The 24,254-nt window shown below is 45.3% G+C and overlaps 1 protein-coding gene across 1 annotated transcript; it reads right to left on the reverse strand.

Moving 5' to 3' along the window:
* Nucleotides 1–1,470: 1,470 nt before the first annotated feature.
* Nucleotides 1,471–24,011, reverse strand: LOC147149496 (CD81 antigen-like). Its single transcript, XM_086026571.1, has 8 exons — nucleotides 23,807–24,011; nucleotides 17,305–17,419; nucleotides 8,759–8,856; nucleotides 8,597–8,671; nucleotides 7,343–7,465; nucleotides 6,076–6,174; nucleotides 4,754–4,837; nucleotides 1,471–4,670 (listed from the first exon to the last, which is right to left on the reverse strand). Exons 1-8 carry the CDS (start codon nucleotides 23,870–23,872, stop codon nucleotides 4,608–4,610), a joined length of 723 nt encoding a protein of 240 aa, XP_085882697.1. The 5' UTR covers nucleotides 23,873–24,011; the 3' UTR covers nucleotides 1,471–4,607.
* Between the last annotated feature and the right edge of the window lie 243 nt (nucleotides 24,012–24,254).

Here is a 24,254-nt window from a genome sequence, read left to right on the forward strand (position 1 = left end):
AAAAACACACACACACACACAGAAATAACATTTGCTGCCCACATAACCTCCAAACACTGAAAACGAGAGCACAAAATACCGCTGTACCTAATGTTTTGTCCTTCCTTGCTCGATTGGCAGTTGGCAAAGCAGCTTATAGGGAAAGTCAAGTCCAAAATTTTCTTGACGAAAATACTGTATGTCAAGTTGTGGAGTGTGCCGCCGCCATCGAGCGGTGGCAGTCTGAAGCGCAACTCGTATCTTGGAATTTTGCAGACATCGGCTCGTGTCTCGAAAACGTGCAAGTCAAGGCACTCATATTTGAAGGTCCCACTGTACTGTGCTTGACAATTGTTTTTAACTCATTCAGCAGCACTCGTCTTTGGTGTGTTCAATTTACAAGACATTTCTGTTCACTTTACAGGGACTTTAAAGGAACATATTGAAACTTCAAAGCGGGCAAGGAGACATTATCATGTCTTTTTGAAGGCTCTTCCTGAGAACCGGAGCAGAGCGGGAGAAAGCCTCCTTTCCAAGCTGAGTTTATGAGACTTGGATCAGAGCTCTTGAGATCGGAAAATGTGACTGCTAACACATCTTTGTACGATCAGACAGCAAACCTAAGCCGGGAAAAAAAAACTAGAATAGCTTTGAAGATGAAAAGGTACCAATGATTTAGCCTCCGTATGGTATATAATAAAGAGGGCTGTGTCAAGGTTTTGAACATTTCTGATAAATGGAAGTGCGTTGCGATACTTACTGGGCAGGTACATCCAGTACAATCTTTGGCTTCAAAGGTGATACAAGACTATTATCTTGAATAAAATCCCAATTTCCACTTGGAAAAAAAAAATATATATATATATATATGTATCTCTTTCTCTATATATATATATACATACACACATATATCTGCACTCACAATCACACCTAGGGGCAATTTAGAGTATCCAATCAACTTACCATGCATGTTTTTGGAATGTGGGAGGAAACCGGAGTGCCCGGAGAAAACCCACGCAGGCACGGGGAGAACATGCAAACTCCACACAGGGAGGCCGGAGCCGGGATCGAACCCGCGACCTCTGAACCGTGAGGCGGACGTGCTAACCAGTCGACCACCGTGCCGCACATGTATATATATGTATATGTAAAAATGCATCACCTTTACTTTGTTAGCATTCATCAACTTTAGCTTAGAAAGCGAGTTCTGAAAAAAGTTGGCAAGAGCTTCTGGATTGGGATGGCTCAATCCACACATTTAGGGCCAAATCGTGCTAAATCAACTTTCTGGAGCTTTTAGCCATGTTCGAATGCTACTTCCTCCCCCAAAACAGCCCCAAAGAGGTGCTTTCCTCCTTTCACCCATCTCGAAGCAACAGCCCCACCCGATCCAAGAAAACGACTGGGTCCTCAATTTTCTACGTCACGAAGTGAGGCGCCAGCGTCATCGAAAAGAGAACTTTTCAATAAAATAAGCACACAAAGACAACCTTTCTTTGTAAAATACATTTAATCCCTTTTATATTTGGGCAAACAAGTCACCAGGAGTGGGCTGGCAGTGGGAGGGGCCTGTGGGCTCATGGCAGCCAAACAGAGAGCAGCAACTTGATGCGCGCACTTGTGGCCCCGCCCGCAGCCCCGCCCCTTCGGGACGTACCAGACAAACGATAAACGAGGCCTCAGCTAATTAGTACGTTTGAGTGTGAATACGACAACGAGAAGACACTTTGAGGAGGACGGACGGGGAGGACGAGGGCGTCTGAATGGTCGACGGCTCGTCAAGGCGGATGGACGGAACGACTCGTTAGAGACATTAGCAATGATGGCATTTAGCACAAACTAACACTTTGATACAATTTTCCTTCATCAAATATGTTCACAACTCAAGTCGAATGGAAACTTCGAGATCAGGCAGGGGCATCCAAACGGCGTTTGGTAAACATGCTAATGTAGCGTAGTGTAGTTAATATTTCAAGAAAAGAAAACACTTACATTCAACTTATCAACATTCAACTTTGATCATTTTTCTATTCAGTGTAACCTTTCATTGATCCTTAATCGCATATGAAAACATTTCGCCACTTTTAGTAAACACGATCATGTGGGTGAAGCTAGCTAGGCGGTTCAAAAATACGTCAAACGGTGTTAACATTATTGTTAGCAAATATCTTACAGCATTCAGCAATACCACCTTTTTGAAAATCGGAACATTTGATCTTTTGCTTCGGTTTAACATGCCGACGCAGGTGCGTGTGGTTTATTTTTTCATGCTTAACGTTTTTCCACTTTTTTTGTGGGGCGGGGGGGGTGGGGGAGGACATGCTGTTTTGTGTTATCATTGAAGATACAAATAATCATGCCACTTTCTCCTTGCGTCATTGTTTTATATTTTACAAATTTGTCATGAGCCAAAATTCCCGTAACTGACGTTTCTCTTCTTGCCTTTGATCTATTGACAGTATGTACTTTTTAAAAAAGGCTATAGCATACAGAAACATTTTGTCACTTTATTCATCAAACATGCTTTGTGGGATAGTTATAGCATAACTCATCTGATAACATTGACTTTTCCCCCCCCAATCCTGTTTTGACTATTTTAAAACAGTTACACTAAAGACACTTTTAACATGCTTCATTGAGCTCTTCCTTGTGTTATGAAAGCAAAAATCATAGTTTGACTTCTCTTTTTATTGTGTTTTTTAATCTTTTGTAAATGTGAATAAATAGCATATTTCAAAAATGCATTGCAGTAAACATTAAACACGCTAATGATTTGTTTGTAAAAGCAAAAATCTCAAAACTAACACTTCTTTTTGCTTATGACGTATCATAATTGTAATTTTCTACACTTAAAAAAATATCTCACAGACAAACATTTTGCCGCTTTTATTTAGCATTAATGTGAGAGGATATTCCGCATGTATTGGATTATACAGCAAAAATCCTCTCAACTTTGAAATCCTTTATAAATGCATTTATCATATCTTGAAAATATGTCGTGGAGAGAAACAGTTTCATCACTTGCAGTGTTTGTATAAGCGTATAGCGGACCTTAAAAAGGTGATGATAATGATGAAAAACATGATAATGTCAGTGAAGCTCGGCTAAGTGAGTGTTATGGTAAAAAAAAAAAAAAATCATCTCAGGACATTGACTTTTTTTAAAAAAAAATCTCTTAAATTTGCATAGTGTATCTTAAAAATATTTCACCACTTTTGTTTATTCAACATGCTAATGTCGGTGAAGCTAAGCTACGCATGTTACCGTCAAAGCAATAATCAACTTAGAACATTAGGACCTTTTTTTTCATGGGTCTTTTATCTTATCTACATATATTATGTCTATAAAATAAAAAAAAAAAAAAGCTTGAAATATTTTGCCCCTTTTGTTTGATCATGCCGGTACAGCTAAGTTAAGTTTAGTCTTGTTAAAAACAGAAAAATCATTGCGTTGCATCCATTTTTTTCTTGAATCTTTTTGAGGTATCCTTCATAAATGCAGAACCTTTTCTTTTGAAACTTAAAAAGTTTAGTTGGACACCCGTGCCTGACGCTTCCACCAATCGACTTCATCTTTTGAGTTTATCGTTGATTTTTTTTTGTTTAACTCTTCAACGTACGTAAGCATGCGAACGAGCACCGGACAGCATCCAGACTTTGGTTCCAGCTTTCCCAAAAAAGTGGGACAGGAAGCGAGTCAACGTTGACGGAAATGGCGCCAGCGTCCGGCAGTGCAGGATAATGTCCATGCGCTCTAAAAGCACTGTTTATTTATATATATATATATATATATATATATATATATATATATATATACACATATATATATATATATATATATATATATATATATATATATATATATACACACACAGTTTATACATCAAACAGTGGGGGGGGGGAAAACCCCAACTTCAACATGTTATGAACCAATGTGCCCTCCTCAACTGTCGCAAAAATGTACACGCAAATCATCATACATCAAGTTTTTTCAGATGATTTGGAAATGCAAGATTATAGCAATATTGTTAAACGTTGAGACTCTAACCACAACCCATCAAGAAAGGAAGTGCATTTTGGGGAGGCTTTTTTTTTGTGTAATCATAAGAATCATTGACTGCCGCGGACATTTACATTGGTCAAGTGGAATCCAAGTGTTTATAATGTCACCAAAGACAACCTTTTCTTGGTATTTGAGCACGTCTGCAGTTGTTCAAGTTATGTATGATGATTGTATTGTCTGCGTGTACATTTTTGGTGTCAGGAGGGAGCAAAAATGTGTCAAAACAAGTGTCAAAGGCATAGACGAGTAAACAATTTCAAACATTTACTACAAAGAGAATTTCCAACAAAATGATGGCCAAATGAAAAAAAAAACCAACCCAAAAAGCTAACAGACAAGAAAAGTGACCCCAAAACGGCAGAGGAGGGCACATGAGTTTTGTTTTAAAAAGGAGGATATACCTGTTGTGTGTATCTACACGTGGGTTAGGGAAGGGTCGGGGTTAGGTGGGCTCCGGCATCGGGAATAAAAGACGGGCGCCACCGAAACGCCGTCGTGCGGGAATCCAGCAAGCTAAATAAGGCTCCTGCTCGGAGGAACGGCGGGGGGGGGGGGGGGGGGAGCTTCTAGTAGACGGGACTGTTGCGGATGCCGCAGCACAGGACCATGCTGAAGATCATCTCGAAGATCTGCACGCGGACACAAAAGCGGGAGGGAAAAACAGCATTACAACAAGTTTGCTCTGTCAGCGACAGCGCGCGCGCTCGCTCACCATGATGACGGCGACCACCAGGGCGGCGATGCCGATCAGGTAGATCTTGTCGGAGAACAACTCGGTAATGCGAGTGTGGCAGCTCTGCAACCCATCCCCAAAATAATGATTACAAAAGAATTCTGCAAAATGTGCTAGAAATATATACAAAGAATTTGATCTAGAAACGGTATGATAAATTAGATATTTTTTAAATAACACAAAAAAAGGCCTGAAAAAAAATCCACTATCTGAGTACAATGACACTGACGGCTGTGACACTTCCATTCCAACAATGTACATGGACCCGAACGCACACAGACGTTTTTGTAATAAAGGAAGCAGTCCACAAACCTTTTAAGTGCCACTAGCCATTTTCATGTGGGGACATTTTTTCAAAGAGTGACAGAGAAACAAATAAAAACAAACGATTTAAAACACCACTCACCATTACGGACGCTTCGACGAGCCGGCGCATTCCGACAAGTATTCCGACAGGTGCCGGCCGTAAAGTGTCGCGGCGATTGTTATTCTACGATGAATTCGGTTTTCGTTGGCACACAGTTGATGTCCGAGCATGATTGGACACCGCAATCTGGCGATGAAGCTTCGCATTGTGTCGCTGACCTCGGCCCTCGCCGCTGCTCGCAATCCGTTTAGGCTAGCGGCGACGGGGGTTAGCCTTAAGCGGTTAGCTTTCGGCCGACGTCGGACTCGTTCGCCAGCTTCCGCTGCGGACGCGTGAGCACTACGTGAGCACTACGTGACCGGAGCCTAGCCCGCGGGCTCAACGCCTCATCCCGCGGGCTCAACGCCTCATCCCGCGGGCTCAACGCCTCATTCCGCGGGCTCAACGCCTCATCCCGCGAGCTCAACGCCTCATCCCGCGGGCTCAACGCCTCATTCTCTGTTAATGCTTCTCCTGCGCATCGGCCAATCCACAAAATGGTGCCATTAGCGTTCCCCAGGAGATAAGATGCACTTTACAATTTCAGAAAAATACATTTTTGTAAAGCATCCTGCACCTTGACATGTATTGTGCTTGATGTTGACGTTCTTTTAGCATCAATGTCGTGGCTATAGTTCAAGTATTTGCCGATTTTATGCTAAAAACACAGACGTGTATCTACGTGCATGTCTGTATGTACGTTTCCATATTCACGTGAGACCGTTTGTATGCCCTCTTTTTTAACTTTTTTTTTTTTTTTTTTTAATGTATCGCTGCGGTATCGGATCTGGACTTGGCATGGGCAGATTCTTAAAAGCAAAGACTCGGACTGCCCAAAAAGTGTCACCTGTACTAGTGTGATGACTATTTCTACTGCGGCGTGTTGCGAACTTACGACGGAGGTTCCAGAGCTGGGACAGAGGTCGGTGACGCCGAGCATGTCGGTGAATTGCGTCAGAATGGACGTGCCTTGACCCTTGCCGCAGCAGCTCAGCTAAAAAAACAGCAACAACAACCCAATGAAAAAAAAAAACACGCAACAGTTTGTTTGTAGCCCGATTACACCTGAAACAAAAACAAATTTCATCAAACAACATAACTTTGTTGCATCAAAGTCTGCTCGCTTAAAGCTATCGCACAATGGGAAGAGCTATAGGCAGGCGAACAAAACTTGCCCCGATACAGCGCTCTTTTGCTTGTTCTTGCTGTTGTTAATCCACTGTGAAAAACGTCAACTATTATTGCAGCATAGTTGTCTACTTTTGGTGGCAACATTTTTTAGTCAATTATGATGCACAAACTGTGGAAAACTTGAATTATGTTGTTTAGTTGTGTTAATCATGTTTGTTTGCATAAAGCAAAATCACGTGTTTTGTTTTCCTGATTAAAAAATGCGCTACAAAATACATTTTGTGTCAAGGATGAATGGCATTGCCGCCACCCACGGAAAAAATGTTAAGAAAAATTCTGTATTACATAACTTGACAACCTGAAGTTTTAACGTAGTACGTTTCACATTTCAACCTAACGTAAGAATGTGAAAAAATTCACAAGAAATTGAATTACGCCATTTTAATGTGATAAGTTCGAATATTGTAACGCGATCAGTTATCACATTTTTATGTGGTAAGTTTCACATTATACTGTGAAAACGGATACATTTTCATATACCGGTAATGAGTTATCTATCATGTTAAAACGGGAACTTTATCGTCGTGGTATGTTTGCCTTCTACATGGGGCCAAACAAAGTCAAGCAATTCCTTCTGCTTCAGGTGACTGGCGCAGCCCTGTGGAGCTCTCGCTCTGTTTGACTTTGCTTCTTTTTTTTTGGCCTTGCTCTCTCTCTCTTTTCGAAAAACGGTTATTATTATTATTAAGAGCAAGTGTTATTATGTAGCTAGTAACTTTGCTTTATCAGACACAAAAAAAAGATTTTGCCAGTGCCCTGAATCGGGAAGTCAAAATGACCTTTTAACGTGAAACTTGTCCCGTTCAAAAGCGTTCAACGTGATCGTGTTTCAATGTGAAATCTACCACGCTCGCTATAATGTGACTTTTGTTTTTTGGGGGTGACGCGGCAGGAATAGGCCGGCGTCCATTTCCATCCCCGTCAAGGCGGAATGAGGCTTTGCCGGACGGGCGGCGCCGCGTCGGCCGTACCGTCTCGTGAAAGACTTTGAGCACGGAGGCGGCCGCCCTTTTCTTCTCCGTATCGGCGGTGACGCTCTGCGTCATGGCCTTGTCGTAGATGGAGTCGTAGTAGTTGATCATCTCCTTGGAAACCTGACACGCACAACAACACAAAGTTGAAGGACAGCAGCAGATTTTAGCCAACAAAGCTAAAGGAGACAAAAAGAAGCACAGAAATGAAAAGAGTCTAATTGTGCGACTGAATGATCAGGACAAGGTGGACTCTGCTCTACTTAATGAGGGAGACTTGTGCACGATGCACCTTTTCATTTGATTCCAGTCCGCCTCGTTTACGACGAGGACATTGATTCAAAACCCTCGCTACCGTCTGTTTGGACTTTTTTTTTTTTCTAATTCCTAGCCTGGGCTTGTCGTTTGAGGTGCGGAGACCATTGGGCTCCGCTGATCCTTTTTCTAGCCTTTGATATTTCTTTAGCCTTCTTTCTTTCATCCTTTGCTCTTCCGTCCTTCTTTCCCTCCTGTCACTTTGCTTCCTTTCTTCTTCCCTCCATCCTTCCTTTGCACTTCTCTCCTTCCATCCTTTCGGTCTTTGCTGAATTGTTGCCCGTCCTTCCATCCTTCAAGCTTTCCTTTGTCCTTCTCTCCATCCTCCTAGCTTTCCTTTGTCCTTCTCTCCATCCTCCTTTCCTTTCCTTTCCTTTCCTTTCCTTTCCTTTCCTTTCCTTTCCTTTCCTTTCCTTTGCCCTTCCCTTTCCTTTCCTTTCCTTTCCTTTCCTTTGCCCTTCCTTTCCTTTCCTTTCCTTTCCTTTCCTTATTGACTTCACCATTCTTTCACCGACTCCTTTGTCCCTCCAGTCTTCCGAGACCACTGCATTATTCATTCAATGAACGTAGGAACTATTATACTGATGTCTTAGAGATGCACTCTAATGCACTCAATTCATATTATGGATAACTTCCTATTGGCAGTTAAATATGGTATTGTTACACAAAGTTTATTGTAAATTGCAATATCGGGTATAGTATCATTTATTTGATGTATAGATAACTATAATATTCCTAAATACTGGGATATACCAATAATGAAATAAATATACGGGGGCAGGTCATATTTGGCGATGTTCTTAATGTTGCGGTTTTCATGAATTAGTAGTTACTATATTATACTGTACTCTTACTAATATGCATGTTCGAAATAAATTGAGAGGGAAATAAAAAAGCGAATGTGAAATGTGAAATATGTGCATGCGCGTGTGGTCTTACCGTGTCTTTGTGCATGAAGCCCCAGATTCCGGCAGCCACTTCACAGGCAAACAAGATGACCAGGCAGGCAAAGAACTGCACAAGAGCACAACAAGACCATGCGGTAAACACGGCTAATTCTTTTTTTAGATTTGCACTGTGGGGCGGTGGCGACCCACTGACCGTTCCCAGCAGACATTGCGACTCCTGGATGGCGCCGTAGCATCCGAGGAAACCCACCACCATCATCACAGCGCCCACCGCAATCAGGATGTGCACGCCTGGAAAACAAACGCAACGCAAAAACACACGCATTAACCTACCACAAGCAAAACATTTGGATTTTTGAAACTAAAAGCACATTTACTTTATTGTGTGTATAAATGTAAAAAAATTAAATCAAATTATTTACATATACATATATATATATATATATATATACATATATATATATATATATATATACATATATATATATATATATATATATATATATATATATATACATATATATAATATATATATTTATTTATTTATTTATTTTTTTTTAATTATGCCTTACACAGGATTGCAAAAAGGTGAAACGCCTGAAATGGAGTCCCAGTAATGCATGTAATGATCCCTAATGGCCAACAGAGGGTGCAGTCCTGTTTAGTTAGCGAGAGTGAGTCATATCTCAGTTATGCGCACAGGAAGTCATTTTCTGTTCCCCCCCCCCCTTTCTTTCTTCCTTTCTTTCCCTCAAAGTTCCACAAGTCATCTCATCATCAAAAGTGAAAAGACTACTCATTCAACATTATTAGCATGCTGTTAGCATTGGAGGGATTCTCATTACAAAATTGACCCAACTAGAGGGCACAATCCTTACCCGGGCTGCCATTTTGCTGTAGATCAGATTAGATTAGATTAGATTAGATTAGCATTTGAGCAATTCTCATCTGAGATAGTAGTAGCTGACAACAGCGGCATTGTTAAATCCATATCGATCTTCCTTTGCGCTTTCTTTACTTTACTTAGGTGGCCATCTTGCTACACAGAGCTGGGCATTCCGCCTACGCAACGGAGCGGTCCGCCTATGACGGACGCCCCTTTTTGTATGCGATAAACAAACGACGGGAACCTTAAAAAAAGAAAGGCACGAAGCCGGAAGCCCATTTTTTCCCAACTATGTCATCGTCTATTTTCGCGGTGAGGCCTCAATGGCCACGGTGAGGTTTCCGTTCCCAGTTGGCCGCGGTTTCTGGGTCCTAAAAGGAGACTCGTTTAGTCCGTCCGCGGTGAGGCTTTGGTTTCAAATATCACTCAGCTTTGATACGAGAAGAAGTTGGTCAAGGTCGGTAGACGGAAACGCTAACGGAAGCCCGTTTAAAATGATAGGCGGACCGCCCTTTAGACGATTCCGATTTGGTCCGGCCGGACAAAAAGGCGGATGGACGGACGGCGGAAGGGTCCCTCGGCTGCAGGCGATAAACGGATCGGGGAATTTTAGTAGATTGCCCAGCTCTGTTGCGACATATTTAACACAGCAACTGTTAGCATGTTAGCATTCCCAGCGGTATCCCAGCGGACCACGCCAGCGAAACGAGAGACGTTCCGGAATTCATTTGAATGGGTCGCACAGTTTGTTGCCTGTTAGCGTTGTAAGAATTTTCAAAGGTCAAAGGCTTACTTTTCAGGGCAGTAAATTACAGGTTAACAAGTTGTAAATATCAATGATCATTTTCCCGTGTCGTGTCAGACAAGTCTATCGTAGAGACGCATGAAACCATTCTCTAAGGACCCATGCCCCAATTGAACCGGAAGTCAGCGATTATACTTTAAAGCGCAAACGTTTCGTCCAAATTCCAATTGGAAAGAATGAGTCCCCCAACCCGACTCCAGTTTCATCGATGAAATTGAAATTGTCCATCGTAGCAGGGCACATAAAAACAAGTCTGAAGGGCCCATGCAGGAAATTGAAGCGGAAGTCAGCCATTTTGCTTGGAAGTGGCCATCTTGAGCCAATTCCAGGCCTGACAATTTGACAAACTGCGAGTGGCGTCGCTGCTTGATGAACATTTGGAGGGCTTTCCGGCAAAAACGGCCCCGTTCTCTTGAATCCGGCTCGTGTCTGTTAAAGGAGAGCAACCATGATGTCACCGTGGTTGGAAGCAGAGCCCAGGCCATCATCATCATCATCGTCGTCATCTTCATCATCATTAGCCGTGCTTGTCAGGCCTAATTCAATTGCGGCTCAGCATCCCCACTCTGTCCACGGAGCCACTCACACTAATGCTCATTTCTAAATCAATACCTTGGCCAAAAGCCCCGCCGCCATCTTTCACGTCCCCCCCCCACTTCCCCCCCCCCCCCCCCCCGGTCCCCCGGCTGCCATAATTCCATTTTCCTTAAGCGTCCTTTCCTGTCCATCTTGATTTAATCTGCCGCCCGCTGCTTCTCCGCCATTTTGCGCACGGCCGTGTCTGCTTCCGGTCGTCCCCAGCAGCTGCTCACCTACTTGTGAAGACTTTGTATGGAAGGAGGCTGTTCATTTTCCAGTGGCGCCGGCGAGAGTGGCTTGCCCGTGGCAACAACCGACTGCCCGAGGCGTTGCCGCGGCCCGGCCCAAAGCGGGACCCCTGGCTACATGCAATGCGTCGCCAGCCTATTCTTGTCCTTCACAAAATATTCTTGCAAAAAAACAACCACTATCTTATCTCGACCATCACAACACGTTTCCGTTTCAGGTGGAACAAGTCGAACATTTTCGACATCCGAGCGGCCGTATGAAATGTGGTGTCGGCCTAGTCGTAGACACAAATATTCACAAACGATTTGAGGTCAAAACGGGAGAATACTTCCGACGTCCAAGCAGTCTTGAACGCGGCACAGTTAATTCTGCTCATTCTTGCCAGGCCAGCGCCAAAGATAGTGCTTGTATGAAATGGTTCACCAGCCCAGGATTGTACACACAAATATTCCCAAACAAAACTAAACAAACACAGTACTAGCTTAACTCCGTCACGGCAGCATGTTGTTATTTCGCCGGAATGGTTTGAGGTTGAACATGTACAATATTTCCGACATATGGGCCGTTTTGAATGCAGCGTTAGCACGTAGCAGCTAATTTTGCTCATTTCCACTGTGCCATAAACGGTGGCCGTACGAAACGTCACCTGCCTGGTTGAGGGCAACCATAATCGCAAACAATTTGTGACCCAACCTGTGGAACATTACCCACGTCCGAGCAGTCTTAAATGCTGCAAAGCTAATCTGCCAACTCGTGCTTGCCGGCGTCTCTATGAAATGCGTCGCCAACCAAGGATAGTCATACACAAAAATATCCCCGAACAAAACAAACGCCGTCTTCTCAATCTCCATCGCCGGAAAATGTTTTTGTTTGAGCGTTATGTTTTGAGGTTGAACTGGAAGAATATTTCTGCCATAGAGAGGCACATTTAGCAAATAATGGTGGCAGTAAGAACCATGTTGTCGGCAAGAATATTCGGGAAGCCGCTGTAAGCAGAAAGAGGTTTTGCGCGCGGGGCTAATGTGAGGCTTCCAATCTATCGTGGCGTCGATCCTCTCCCCGCCACAGGTGGCGACCTGGCTGACCCGTCGCTTAATCTTGTCTCCAGATGCCTTGCGCTAGCCACAATTAGCCAGCTATTGTTACAAGACACAATGCAAGACCTCTTCGCTTCTGCCGCTTCCCGTTTCCTGCGACGTCACAGACTTTATTTTGAAAACAGATGTTAAAAGTTCACATTTTAGCCTCGGTCATCATTCCGACGTGTGTTTTTTGCCACCATGTATCCACATTTTGAAGAACTACTCAACAGAAACTTGGCAGGAGCGTTGGCTAGCGGAGGACGACGGGAGATTCCACGTTGCGTCACTTCATCATTGCACGAAAATAGATTTTGTTTTTGGGTATCTGTACTTGAGTATTTTCTAACGAGCTTTTTACTTTTACTCCCTCCATTGGAAAACAGCAAACATCTGTAATTCCTACTTCTTACCTTGTCAACATAGACTTTGGATTTTAACACGATCGCGTCACATGACACGACGGAGGGAAAATAGCTAATCGGGCCCAGTTTGTACATTTTCCCTTTGAGGTGTACTCTCTTTTGATGCCAGCGGTTTCAACATTTCTGGCTGTGCGTTGAGCTCTTTTGAGGGGACAGTAAAGTTTCACTATTGTTCCAGCTGTACACTGATTACTAAGGATGTAAGGATTCACTCAAGCCCCGATTCGATTTTCCATTCTATTGGATTAAAACAAAAACAAAAAACGCTACCATACTTGTCTCCGTGCGCTAGCGTGGTGCTGCAGCCGTCCACAAACGCAAATACGCAAAGATATTTGGCGCAAGTGCATCATTTGATTGACACATTCAAAATGTGCTCTGCATCTGGAATGGGAAAAAAAATAAAGACAAGACTCTAAATGAGTATATTCCAATGACCTAGGTATGTTGTCTTTTGTTAGGTGTTGCTGTATTGAGCTTGCGAATGCTGAGATGTCCGAGTTCGATGTGAATCCATTGTTCAATTCATCGGTATGAATCTATTTTTGATTAATCGTTACATCCCTGCAGTGATTACTTCAGATTACTTTATTACAGAGTGACATTTCTTCGGTGTAGTCCAAACTCCAAAGTCTAGATATAATACAAAACTCTGCAGGGTGTACTGACTTTTGTAAAAAGGACTTTTTACCTTTGTACATAGCAGTCAGTTGAATCGGTGGTTTTACTTTTTCCAGAGTCTTTTTTGAATCTGTATTTCTACTGAAGTAGGTTGCGGAGCGTGACTACTTTTGCCACCTCTTCTCTGCTTACCCCTGTGTCGTTGATCTCAGCAGTGGCCGAGGTTTGTTTGGGTTTTGCTAAGTGGCACCGCGTCTTGCGCCTGAGCGGCGAGGATGGCTCGCCGCGGTGCATACAAATGGTAGGCTAACATCCTCTGACCACGTTCCCTGGAGTCGCGTCTCGACACTCAGCAGCCATTCTGGAAGCTTTTCGGGGTGTGGCCTGGTCGGAAGCCGTTAGCCGTTTGTCACGGGCACTAAAAGCCTTGACAGTAAAAAAACTGAACTGAACTGAAGCACAACATTTTGGAGCATCATGCAGATGCTATTGAAACCTTGAGTGGCAAACAACATGAGCAAGAATCATTTTTATGTTTTACACACTGTAACCAAGTGAAGCTCTCGCCCTCATGCACGGACATTTTGTTTTTGGCGTACGTAAGGACGGAAGGGCTTTAAAAGGACGAGGACGGACAAGGTTGGAGGACAATCGTTTTTAGGAATAAGGATGGAGGGACGAGGCCGGAAGGGTACCCAGGTCGAGGACGGACCGGCGAAAAAAGGGTCAAGTGCCCAGCTCTGGATGATACCCGTTAACCCTTTCATGCACAGTGGTCACTACCGTGGACAGCTATTTCAAAGTTGCTTTCGCCTATATTTAGTCATCTAAAAAATATATTTATCTTTTAAATAATTACATCAAATCAGAATGAATGCGTGAAAGGGTTAAAATAGTTTTAAAAATGTTGATGAATTAATATAGGCGAAAGCAACTTTGAAGTAGCTGTCCACTGTAGTGACCACTGTGCATGAAAGGGTTGAAAACACTTAGATCGGGATTAATCGTATTTTTCAAGTACAATTTTTTACGAAGCTTGTAACAGACATTTACTTGAGTAAAATGTTGGAATTAATGTGGAAAAAAAGAAAAGTATATTTTGATTGCCATTCTTTTCCCATCAAATACAACTGTTGAACGATACGCCAAAGATGTACCACTAATATGGTACACGAATTTGGCTTTGAAAAGTGCACAAATTTGGGGGGATTTCCCCAGTGAGCTTTCGAGCAAATTTTGAAAGTAAAACTACACAAAGGTCTGTCTCTGTGACAGCGGCTCTGCTCTAAGTTTGCCTGCAAGGTGAGCAGGGACCTTCCTTCGGAAAAGGCAACCCGGCTATTGTCATTTCATTTTTTCTTGAGGGGGAAAAAAATCAAATCAATTCAAATTGGACTACAAACGTGAGTGACTTCATTTTGTTCTTTCTTTCACGGACGGGCCTTCATTTAGCAATGTTCATCCACGTGATGCTCCCCGTTTGTAACTATAACATCAAAGGACGTTTCAAGGTGTGCAATAACCCGGCTTTGGATTAGGTGGCCGCCATGGGAGCGGGACTCTCAAATGATATACGGACAGAGTTTTTCCAATCTGAGCCTCAACCATAACGAAGCATATCCATTTTTTTCCACATCCTTGCTAACGAGGCAGCCCAAGTGCTCGGAACGCGCGACCAAATTCTCTCGAGTGGTTGGTGAGAACCCTCAAATTGGCGGCTCTGCGCAGGAAATGACACATCCACTTCATCCACACATCAAATCTTCGCCGCACAGTTACACGGGCAAACGGGACCCGTCTATCACCTGGACAGCTTACTTGGAGACCGTCGGGCGGGAGAAGGCGGCGGCGCAGATGTGGCAAGCGTCCATCGTGATCATTTCCAGGCAGCGCGGGGGGGTGGGGGGTGGGGGGTGGGGCGAGGAGGAGGGGCTGTTTGGGTGAAGGTTTGGGGGAGGGAAGGAAGTAGAAGGAGAAGAAAAAAAATGGAGACGCGAGACAGCGTGACTCGCATGCTAACCACCAGCAGATGGGGAAGGGGGGGGGGGGGTCACAGTGGAAAGAAGGAGGGAAAACTTTCACAAACAAGGAGGAGAAGGAGGGATGAAGAGGAGGAAGAGGAGGAGGAGGCGGGGTGGGGCCAGTGAGGAAATTTTTCCGCCACCAACAAGGCCTTTTCTCCTCTCCTCGGCTTTCCCTAGCGGGGACGACGACATGGCGGGGGCGTTTCCTCCATCACAAGACGCCAAAAAAAAAAAAAAAAAAAAAGAATTCTTTCCAAGGCGTTTACCTCCGGGCCTCCCTCGCCAATGCCACACGCTTCACGCCGCTCATATGACCGACCGACCGACCGCGTCAGCGGCGCTCACGAGGCGGCGACAAAGAATGGTTCAAACATTTCGCACCACTTCACCATCTTCCGAGAGGTCGGGACCGCACACGCACACAATGACAATTCCCAAGTCTACTGTTCACTTGAGCAACCAAAATAAAATCAAAGTCACAATTTTGCAAATTTCCACAATTTTCCGTCAAAACTTTGTTTCACACTAGCACGCTCCGGTTTGCTTTAATTAGATGTGCGCCAGCGAATCGATTATCAAATGAACGACAATCATTTATGATAATCCATTCAATCGTTTGGATCCCTTTTCTAATGAAACATTGTCCAATTCCTGGCCATCTCAGCTACTCAACAGTAAATATTCTCCGATTTCTGTTGTCCTCCATGACAGCAGAAGACCGATTATCATTGTGCTGAATCCAAACCAAACATTTGCTCTTACTTTGTCAACCACTGGCATGACTAAGTGCTCCCTGAAGGTGGCGACGCGGCCCCACCGCCACAGGCCAATCCAAGGTGCTTTTCTGTGTCCATGATGGCGCTTGTCAAAAGGCGGCGTCGCCACTTCCTGTGCAGCGCGCGCGGAAGCAGCCCGCCGATGTTGCTGCATGATTTATGGGCCCCCGCCTTTCAAAGTGGCGAACGCTCACCTCTGGTACGAGCTTGTCGATAACGATCGCACGTTTTGTCTTGGTCAATGGAAGCGGCGGATGCCGTCCACTTATCGGGCCGTTAATAGTTCATGTCCATTTTGGACGCCGACTCAAAAGCAGCTAAAAGGTGCTCATGGCGTCCGCCTGACTCGAGGCGTCACTTAGCGCCCACGGACGGACGTGCGGGGCGGACGGACGGACGGACGTACGTACGGACGGGCGGGCCGGACGGACGGGCGGGCGGGCGGGCTGGGGCTTGGCTTTAAGACGCACGGCTGGACAAAGGAGGCAGGCAGTTTTTGCTCATTTTCCTCTCAAATTTAAAACGCAGTCATGCATTTTTGTTCTCATTCAGTCATTTGTTCATTTGAGTTGTGTAAATCACACTAAAATATGAAAATGGATTTGATCACTTCTTACTTGACTGACTGATTCACAAATTATAAATCCGATCAAAATAGATTGAAAAAAAAAAAAAGACACAAGAGGCACAGAAAGTGGAGCTGTGTTAGAAGCCAAGGAATAAAAATGGAGTTTGAGAGAGGTTGGAATGAAGTTCATAACAACAAATTAAGCACTGGTTTGATGAATAACTCAAAGAAATGCATCTGATTATTTGTTGATATTATAAGAATGCTTTATCTTATGAAACTAAAAGACGATCTTGGCGGCATGACTCGTTTGTTCCCCTTAAATTGGCGTGTTCAAATATATTTTCAACAATTGTTACTCGATTATCCCTTTTATTCTGACTGAAAGAACAATTTTAGATTCATGTACAGTCAACTAAAATACAATCTATGTTGCACTCATGTCGTTTTGTTTTCTAAAATTCACTCCGCTCATTTACTGTCAATGAAAAATGCAATTTGAGCGTTTGATTTGATGAAATAATTGGCGACGCCATATTTGCCGTCGACATTTGAAGCGCTTTCCTTTTGGCCCACACAAGTGACACGTGGCCCTCCCTGGCCCGGCCGGCCCTTTTAAGAGTTGCCCCGTTTTTTGGGGGGCTTTGTTTGTATTTCCCCTAGCAAAGCAGAATTGTTGGCGGGCGGCGGAAACGGCGGCGCAGACAGTGAAAGAGGAAGCACGTACTGATGTAGAAGGTGCTGGGCGCCTGCTGTCCGTCAAAGTTGATCTCCAGCAGGCTGCTGGTCTGCGGGTCGTGACGCAGCCACAGGGCCACGCCCAGAATCACGCAGCCCGCCAGCTGAAAGACAGCAAAGGAAAAGCGTCAGCTCACCTGCAGCAGATGCTTCAAATCAGGGCTGAGCGTTACGCTAACGCGCGAGTCTTGCTCTTGTCTTTTGTCTTTTACAGGAAAACCTCAAGTGGGAGTGTCAAAGGAACAGCTGGAAGCAAGCACGCACGCACGCACGCTCGGCCTCTTGACTGCGAGCGCGAAACTCCCCTTTTGACGTGCTCAAAGTGAGTGACAACAGGCACTAGGCAACACTTTCCAAGTGTTTTTTCCACTCAGTTTAAAGGCGCAACGTGTGGCACGGGGGGAACCACATTTTTGAAATTCTTCATTATTCGTTTCTTCTGAAGTGGCGCCTTGACTTATGAGTGAGTGGCTTACAAGTTTTTCCGAGTTACGAGCCGCCGCTCGACATACGCCATCAAACCAGACAACAGCAACATGCGAAAGGACAAACAAAGAAGCGCCCGTTGGCAAAAGTCTGCTAGCTTAATGCTAACTCATAATGCAAAACACCACAGGCAGGCAAATCAAAATAGCCATCAAACATTTTGACATGAAAAAGAATGGAATGGATTTCCATTCATCTCAATTTAGGCCGATTCTGCTATTCGGCGGACTAAAATTCCCATAACCGATTCATCCAAATAAGAGAAAGTGAATAAAATGTCTTCCTTTTGGGTCCCTTAACGCTTACAACAACAAAGATTGGATTTGACAAGCGCGACATTTGACGATTTTACGAGACTTTGTCCAGTATTTAACTTTATCGCGGAAAACAAATGGGCAGATTTTTGGGGGCGGGGGATATTTGAACGTGACGATCTTTGTCTTATCTTCTAATGCGTTACTGCGTATAAGAAAAGAAAAAGAAAAAAAAAGCTCTGGTGATTTTGGCTGATTTTAAAAGAGCTCAACCCGGCCCACGATTTGAGCAATGTGACAAGAGTTACGAGAGTGAGCGCGGAGCAAATTCAACCGGGAAGTATGAAAAATGTTTTTTTGCTGGAGCGCAGCGGGCCGGTCCCAGCGCGCCATCTTTGCCGGCATCCACAACGGCGACGTCGCGCTCCACGCCGTGTGTTTGTGCTCCTCGTCGCCGTGACGACGCGCCGCCCCGTCTCGTCTCGTCTCGTCTCGTCTCGTCTCGTCCCCGCCCGGCCTGCCTTTGCTGAGCGAGCGCCGTTCCGGAGCGATGGACGGCCGCTGCCTGGCAACTGCGGCAACACAACGGCGGCGGCCAACAAACTCGCGCGCGCGCACGCGCACGCACACGCGCTAACCGGCCTCCCGCATGGGAGTTACCAGCGAGACGCGTCGCAGGTCTGCAAGAAGCTTCGCACGGAAACACGTTTGCTGCCTCGTCAACTTGATACTGGAGATGGACCGATGTGCTTTTCTCAGGGCCGACACCGATTATTAGTCGTCAAGGAGGCCGAGCGCCGATATTTGGAGCCCATATTCATTTGCAGCAAAAAGGAAAACATTGGCATCAAAATCAAAAATAAAATAAAGCACTTTGTTGAAATGTCTTGAAGCAAATGTTTACTGAACAATTTGTCAGATTTTGATTTATGTTTATTTCTTTCAATTATTATTTCTATAAAATTATAACAAAAAGTTCAGGCAGCACCCATGTCTTCAAAAGGTCAATGAAAAGGGAAACAATAGCTCCATATGGTTTTTCGACAGTAAATGAAGTCCTCCAAAATGTCAAAATGACACACATGTTCACATAGCTTTGTTTTGATTTCAACACACTTTGAAATGGATTTATTATCGCCCCTCAGATTTTTACAAAAGGCCCGTATTTGTCAAAACGCAGAATGTAGCGCCGATAATTGGCCCGGCCCGTAATCGGTCTATCGCTGCTTTCAATTGCAAATCGGCCATCAGATTTTGACGAAAGGCCGATGCCGACATTCGGCAAACCGCCAAATATCTACTGCGCAGTACGCTTTTGATTTCTCACCCAGATGCCACACACTCTGCTGGCGTTGTAAGTACGCACGGATGGAGCTATTTGTGGAATTTGTATTCTTTCTTTTTACGCGGGATTTCCCCACTGCGGGACCAATAAAGGCCTCTTCTAGTCTACTTCATTTTTTTCCTCCCGGACTTTTTGCGGCTCATTTGTCCGCCAAGCGGCGCAAAGACGAAGACGCTTGTGGAGCACATGCTGATTGGTCCACCATCTGTTGCTTGCACATTCCACAGGGATGGGTGGGGGGGGTCTGGGGGGCGTTGTAAGAGCGAACGTGCGCGGTGCGAGGGGAAAACACCCCTCAAGACGTGAGCTCGGCCAATGGCAAGCGAGACGTGACACGGCCCAATCAGAGCGGAGCTGCTTCCAGCATGAGCGAGCCGGGGTGTATTTCAGGAGAAGGGGGTGAAGGTTGAAGGCGGGCAACACAATGCGGGGCATGTTGGCCCAGCAGTGGGGGATGGGGTGCGGCCGCCCGCTTCCCATCGGTGCCACCTCTTAACACTCTCAGTGTCCATCCGCCAGGCGGTGATTGATGGAAACAGGAGCTTTGCTAGTGGCTAATAACGCTAAAAGCTCTGGAGTGGGCCAGACGGACAGGATTGGGGGAGGGGGGAGTCCATGGACTTAAGAGACCGCTGGCCTCATGAAATAACACCGGAAAGCGTTGTTCGCCCACTTTTCAAACATGTTTTGTCATGGCAATTGGGACCTTGCCAGCCAAACTTTGGGAATTTCACTCAAATGTTGTCTGAAGTGGCCAAAAATGCCAGCTAGTACTTTTGATACGGGTCATCCTTTCCGCGAACACAACGGCGGACAAACGGCTTTGTTTCAACAAAGTTAACGGGTTTATTTATTTTGGAGCTTTTCCTTTGTCCAATATTTTGCTTTTGACTGAAGCCGAATGACGGCTCCAAATACGTGTTCTCGGCCCCCCTCGACTCCCAATAGTCGGTATCGGCCCAGAAGAAAACATGCGGGTCTATCTCCGGTCGGCATGACTCGCGGCGCGCTGCTCATTTGGGGATCTGGAGACAAAAGACGAGTCTGCCTGCATGTTTTACAGCTTCGAGTCTCACCAAAGCAACAAAAATAAGATTGAAAAGAATGACATGGTGGCCGGTGTTCTATTTCAGGCGTTTCTTTTCACAAAAAGCTCGCTTCCTCCGTTTTGGGGTCAGAAAGCGTTGCTTTTGGTGAAGGCAGCCAGCCATGTTTGACTGCTCATTACAAATGAACCGATGCCGCTGGAAACACCTTTTCAGTCCTGCTGAGTCTTTGGGTAGGTTTGGAGCTGACACAGCAGCATCGTCATCGTCGTCATCGTCATCGTCGTCGTCGTCGTCATCATCGTCACCGTCGTCATCATCATCGTCACCGTCGTCATCATCATCATCATCTGGTGCGGGTGTTCAAAGAGCAATCCAAATGGCGTAAAAGGGCCGCAGGCAAGAGGACCAACTGTGCTTTGACAACGAGCGACGGGGCTTCAAATCTTTTCAGGCTTGAATGTTCCAAAGGACACGTGACGCGCGTTTGTTCTGCTTCGTCTTTTGCCGTGAGCGCCGGTTACTCACTTGGAAGACAAATGCCTGTTGCTTGTTGTTGTTTTGAAGTCACGAAGCACAACGAGATGCGGCTTATTTTTACACTTGCGTGACAGTGGCGCATGTGACTTGAGAGGCAAGCCATCGGAGGAGCCGCGTTTCCCAACAAGAGTGAAGTGCCTAAAAGCAGCGTCCTTTTTGAAGAGTTTTTGGACTGGAAGCGACTTCATGTGGGCATGTCGGGAGCGCTGACGGCACACGCGGCCACTAAGGGGGGGGCCGCGTAGCCGTCTGTCGCTTTAATCGGTCACCTAAGCACAGCAAATGCCAAATACAAATTTGCGTTTGCTACGCTGGCACATGCAAAGACAAGCTGGCCATTTGGGTGGCGGTTTGCGGGCTTATTGTTTTCCCCTTCAGACTAGGGCTGCTCCATGATGAAAAATATACTAATCGTGATGATTTGGGAAAGAATTGAAATTCAGGATGAGTCAAACAATCTTTTTTTTTTTTTTCGTTCAAAACCGGAGAAGGTTTAAAAAATATAAAGACAAATAAATGCGAGTAGCTTCCTTTTGGACCAAACAAAATGATTATGTGAGTTATTATACCATTTTTTTCTTTCTTCATACTTCATATGCAGATGTATGTTGGTGTGTATACATACACATGGTTACTGCGTATATTTACATAGCTTTTTGATTCTGAATGTTTGCTGCTAATGTCGTACATTAACGGCTACATTATGCCCGCCGTCTGTGTGTGTGAAATTTCAACATATTTGTCATTTTGAAATTTTGGGCAACTTTATTTACTGTACTAGACTAAAGAGAGCTTTTGTTCAAGTTTTCATTTCACTTTGGAAGACATGCTGATGACGCCGAGAGCTCCCTACCCTTTGTAACAATTTTACAAGAAAGATGTATATTGTCAAAATGTTGAAATAATGATGAAAAAAAAAAAACATTATGCAAACCTGAAACATTGTTCAAAAAACATATGCTTGAAGACGTTTCAACAAAGTTAAGAGTTTTGTATATTTTAGACTTTGATGACAATATTTTCCTTTTTGCTGAAAATGAATATCGGCTGCCAATAATCGGTATCGGCCCTGAAAAAGACGGTCGGTCTATCTCTACTCAAATGTGACTTTTTCAGTTGGCACTTCAATACTACATAAACAATGCTAATACAACCTGACAATTAAAATGCAAATTTTAACCGAAAAGTTGATGGCTGCAACGTGTTTCTCCTATTTTCTTATTCCAGCTTGCACATCGTTAGCCTACTAGCATACTTACCCGTATTATTTGAACTTACTGTCGTAACAGCGACAAAAAACAGCAATGATCAATTGTTTTTGTTTTCCCCCCAGTCACGTCAGTGCGGGGATAAGACACACACACACCCGCACACACCCATCCATAAACACGTGGTAACACAGAGTGTGGAAAGAAGGAATCACAGTGATGACTCAGTGGGAAGACCCCCAAAAGCCAAGTGACGACCAAGCATGACTTTTTGCCACAAACACACACACACACACACACACACACAAACGCTCAGTCTTTACATGTGCGTGCGTGGGTTCCACTTGACAACAAGTATAACAGCAGAAACTTCTTAGTGGAGGAAACCACAGTCGCAGGTGTGAACAACTTCCACAAATGCTTCTTTTAGTTGTCTCGCACACTTCTGTCGGATGTCAAGATCTGGGCCACACCAGCGGAGGAAGGCAACAAACACACGCGCGCGCGCGCGCACGCACACTAACACTAATACTGGTCCTGCTTCAGAATGGTGCCAGCAAAAAAGTGAGATGAGATTTTGTCCATCTGCGCAGTCATTTTGCAATTTTTAGATGCTGGCTTTCAATGAAATGACACTTCTTTAGTCACACACATGCGGCAAACAAAAGACGTGAATATCCAACGAGGTGGGCGTGTGCGTGGCCAGAGGTGTGTGACGTCCTGGGAAAACGATATGGTGCTGCATTTTTGTGAAAAAATTACAGTGCGATGCCAAGGCTTGTGCCACGCTATAGTATAGTAGAAAGACAAGAACACACGCACTAAAACACACACACTCACACAAAACCGCACACTGAAACACACTCACTCGCAAGGAATTGGCGAGGCAGATGGAAACCACTAATTCATATACACGCACACGCGCACACACGCGCACCCCCCCCCCCCCCCCCCGCACCCCCCACACACACACACGCACTCACCAAAACCCATTCACTCTATTACTTTGTACCAAACTAAAGGTTGGTGTCGAGGCTTGGGCCACACCAGAACTGGCATACAAGAAGGCCGAGCGCGCACACAGACAAAGCATTTGGTGCCTGAGCATCAAAGGCTTGTGCGAAAGACAAGACCACTAACACACTCACACAAGGGCGCGCGCGTGATCCCCAATCGTCGACATGTTGTCGGTAAACCGGTGACTCGAATCATTCAAGTGCGACATTTGAATTTCGCCCAGGCCACCGAATGGCGTCGGCGTGAAGCTCCACGCGGCATTTGACGCCCTGTTATTGTCGGCGATTGAAATTGCCGAGCGGTAAATCAAAGTCTCGAGTGGCCCTCGGCAACATGTCTTCTCCATTGCACCCTCACATTTGTGAGGGGCTCAACGCGGTTGTTGAGTTCGGATTTTGACGTGCAGGCGCTGGCCGCAGCCTCGCGTGCTTTGTCGGGCCCGAACCGAACGAGGCGAAGCCGCCAGCCCGAAGAAGCAAAAGCAGAAGGAGAAGCAGAAGAAGGAGCAAAATGGGGTGGTGGGAGGCGGACGAACACACACGGGCACAATGAGGCCATTAGAAAACAACAACAACAAGGTTGGTTGGTGGCTCACCCAGAAGATGAAGTTGAAAAAGAAGAGCAGGTACTTGATACATTTGGTGCAGCCCTCGACGCCCATGCTGACGGAGATTTGGCAGACGACTTGACTTAACGGGACGACGGCGAGTCGAACGGTTCCACACTGGAGACAGAAGACAACACCCAACGCGAGCAACTGCTCTGGAGACCACCCCACTCACACTCCCCCTCCCCTCCCCCCTCCCCTCCCCCTCCCCTCCCCCTCCCCTCCCCCTCTGCCTCCCTCTCCTCCTCCCCCCCTCCTCCTCCTCCGCCCCCTCCCACCGCCTCTCCCGCCAATCCAAGGCCGGGCACGCCAGGCCTTTTCCGGGCACGCCTCTCCCATTCAAAGCGCTCGTGAGTGACGGCTCTTCCGGCTATTTTAGCTTGTTTGCCGACGTTAAATACATTCACTTGTTTTCTATGCTGCTTATCTTGACATC

The sequence above is a fragment of the Filicampus tigris genome, chromosome 3 (genome assembly GCF_054856515.1).
Source record: "Filicampus tigris isolate MCC_2025a chromosome 3, RoL_Ftig_1.0, whole genome shotgun sequence".
Classification (NCBI taxonomy): domain Eukaryota; kingdom Metazoa; phylum Chordata; class Actinopteri; order Syngnathiformes; family Syngnathidae; genus Filicampus; species Filicampus tigris.

Bases quoted from the DNA above. Each gene is read 5' to 3' on its own strand.
- LOC147149496 (XM_086026571.1), bottom strand. From the start codon at position 23,872: ATGGGCGTCGAGGGCTGCACCAAATGTATCAAGTACCTGCTCTTCTTT. The intron at 8,857-17,304 runs GTACGTGCTTCC...TTTGTTTTCCAG, and splicing joins GCCCAGCACCTTCTACATCA to GCGTGCACATCCTGATTGCG. The intron at 8,672-8,758 runs GTCAGTGGGTCG...GCTCTTGTGCAG, and splicing joins CGCAATGTCTGCTGGGAACG to TTCTTTGCCTGCCTGGTCAT.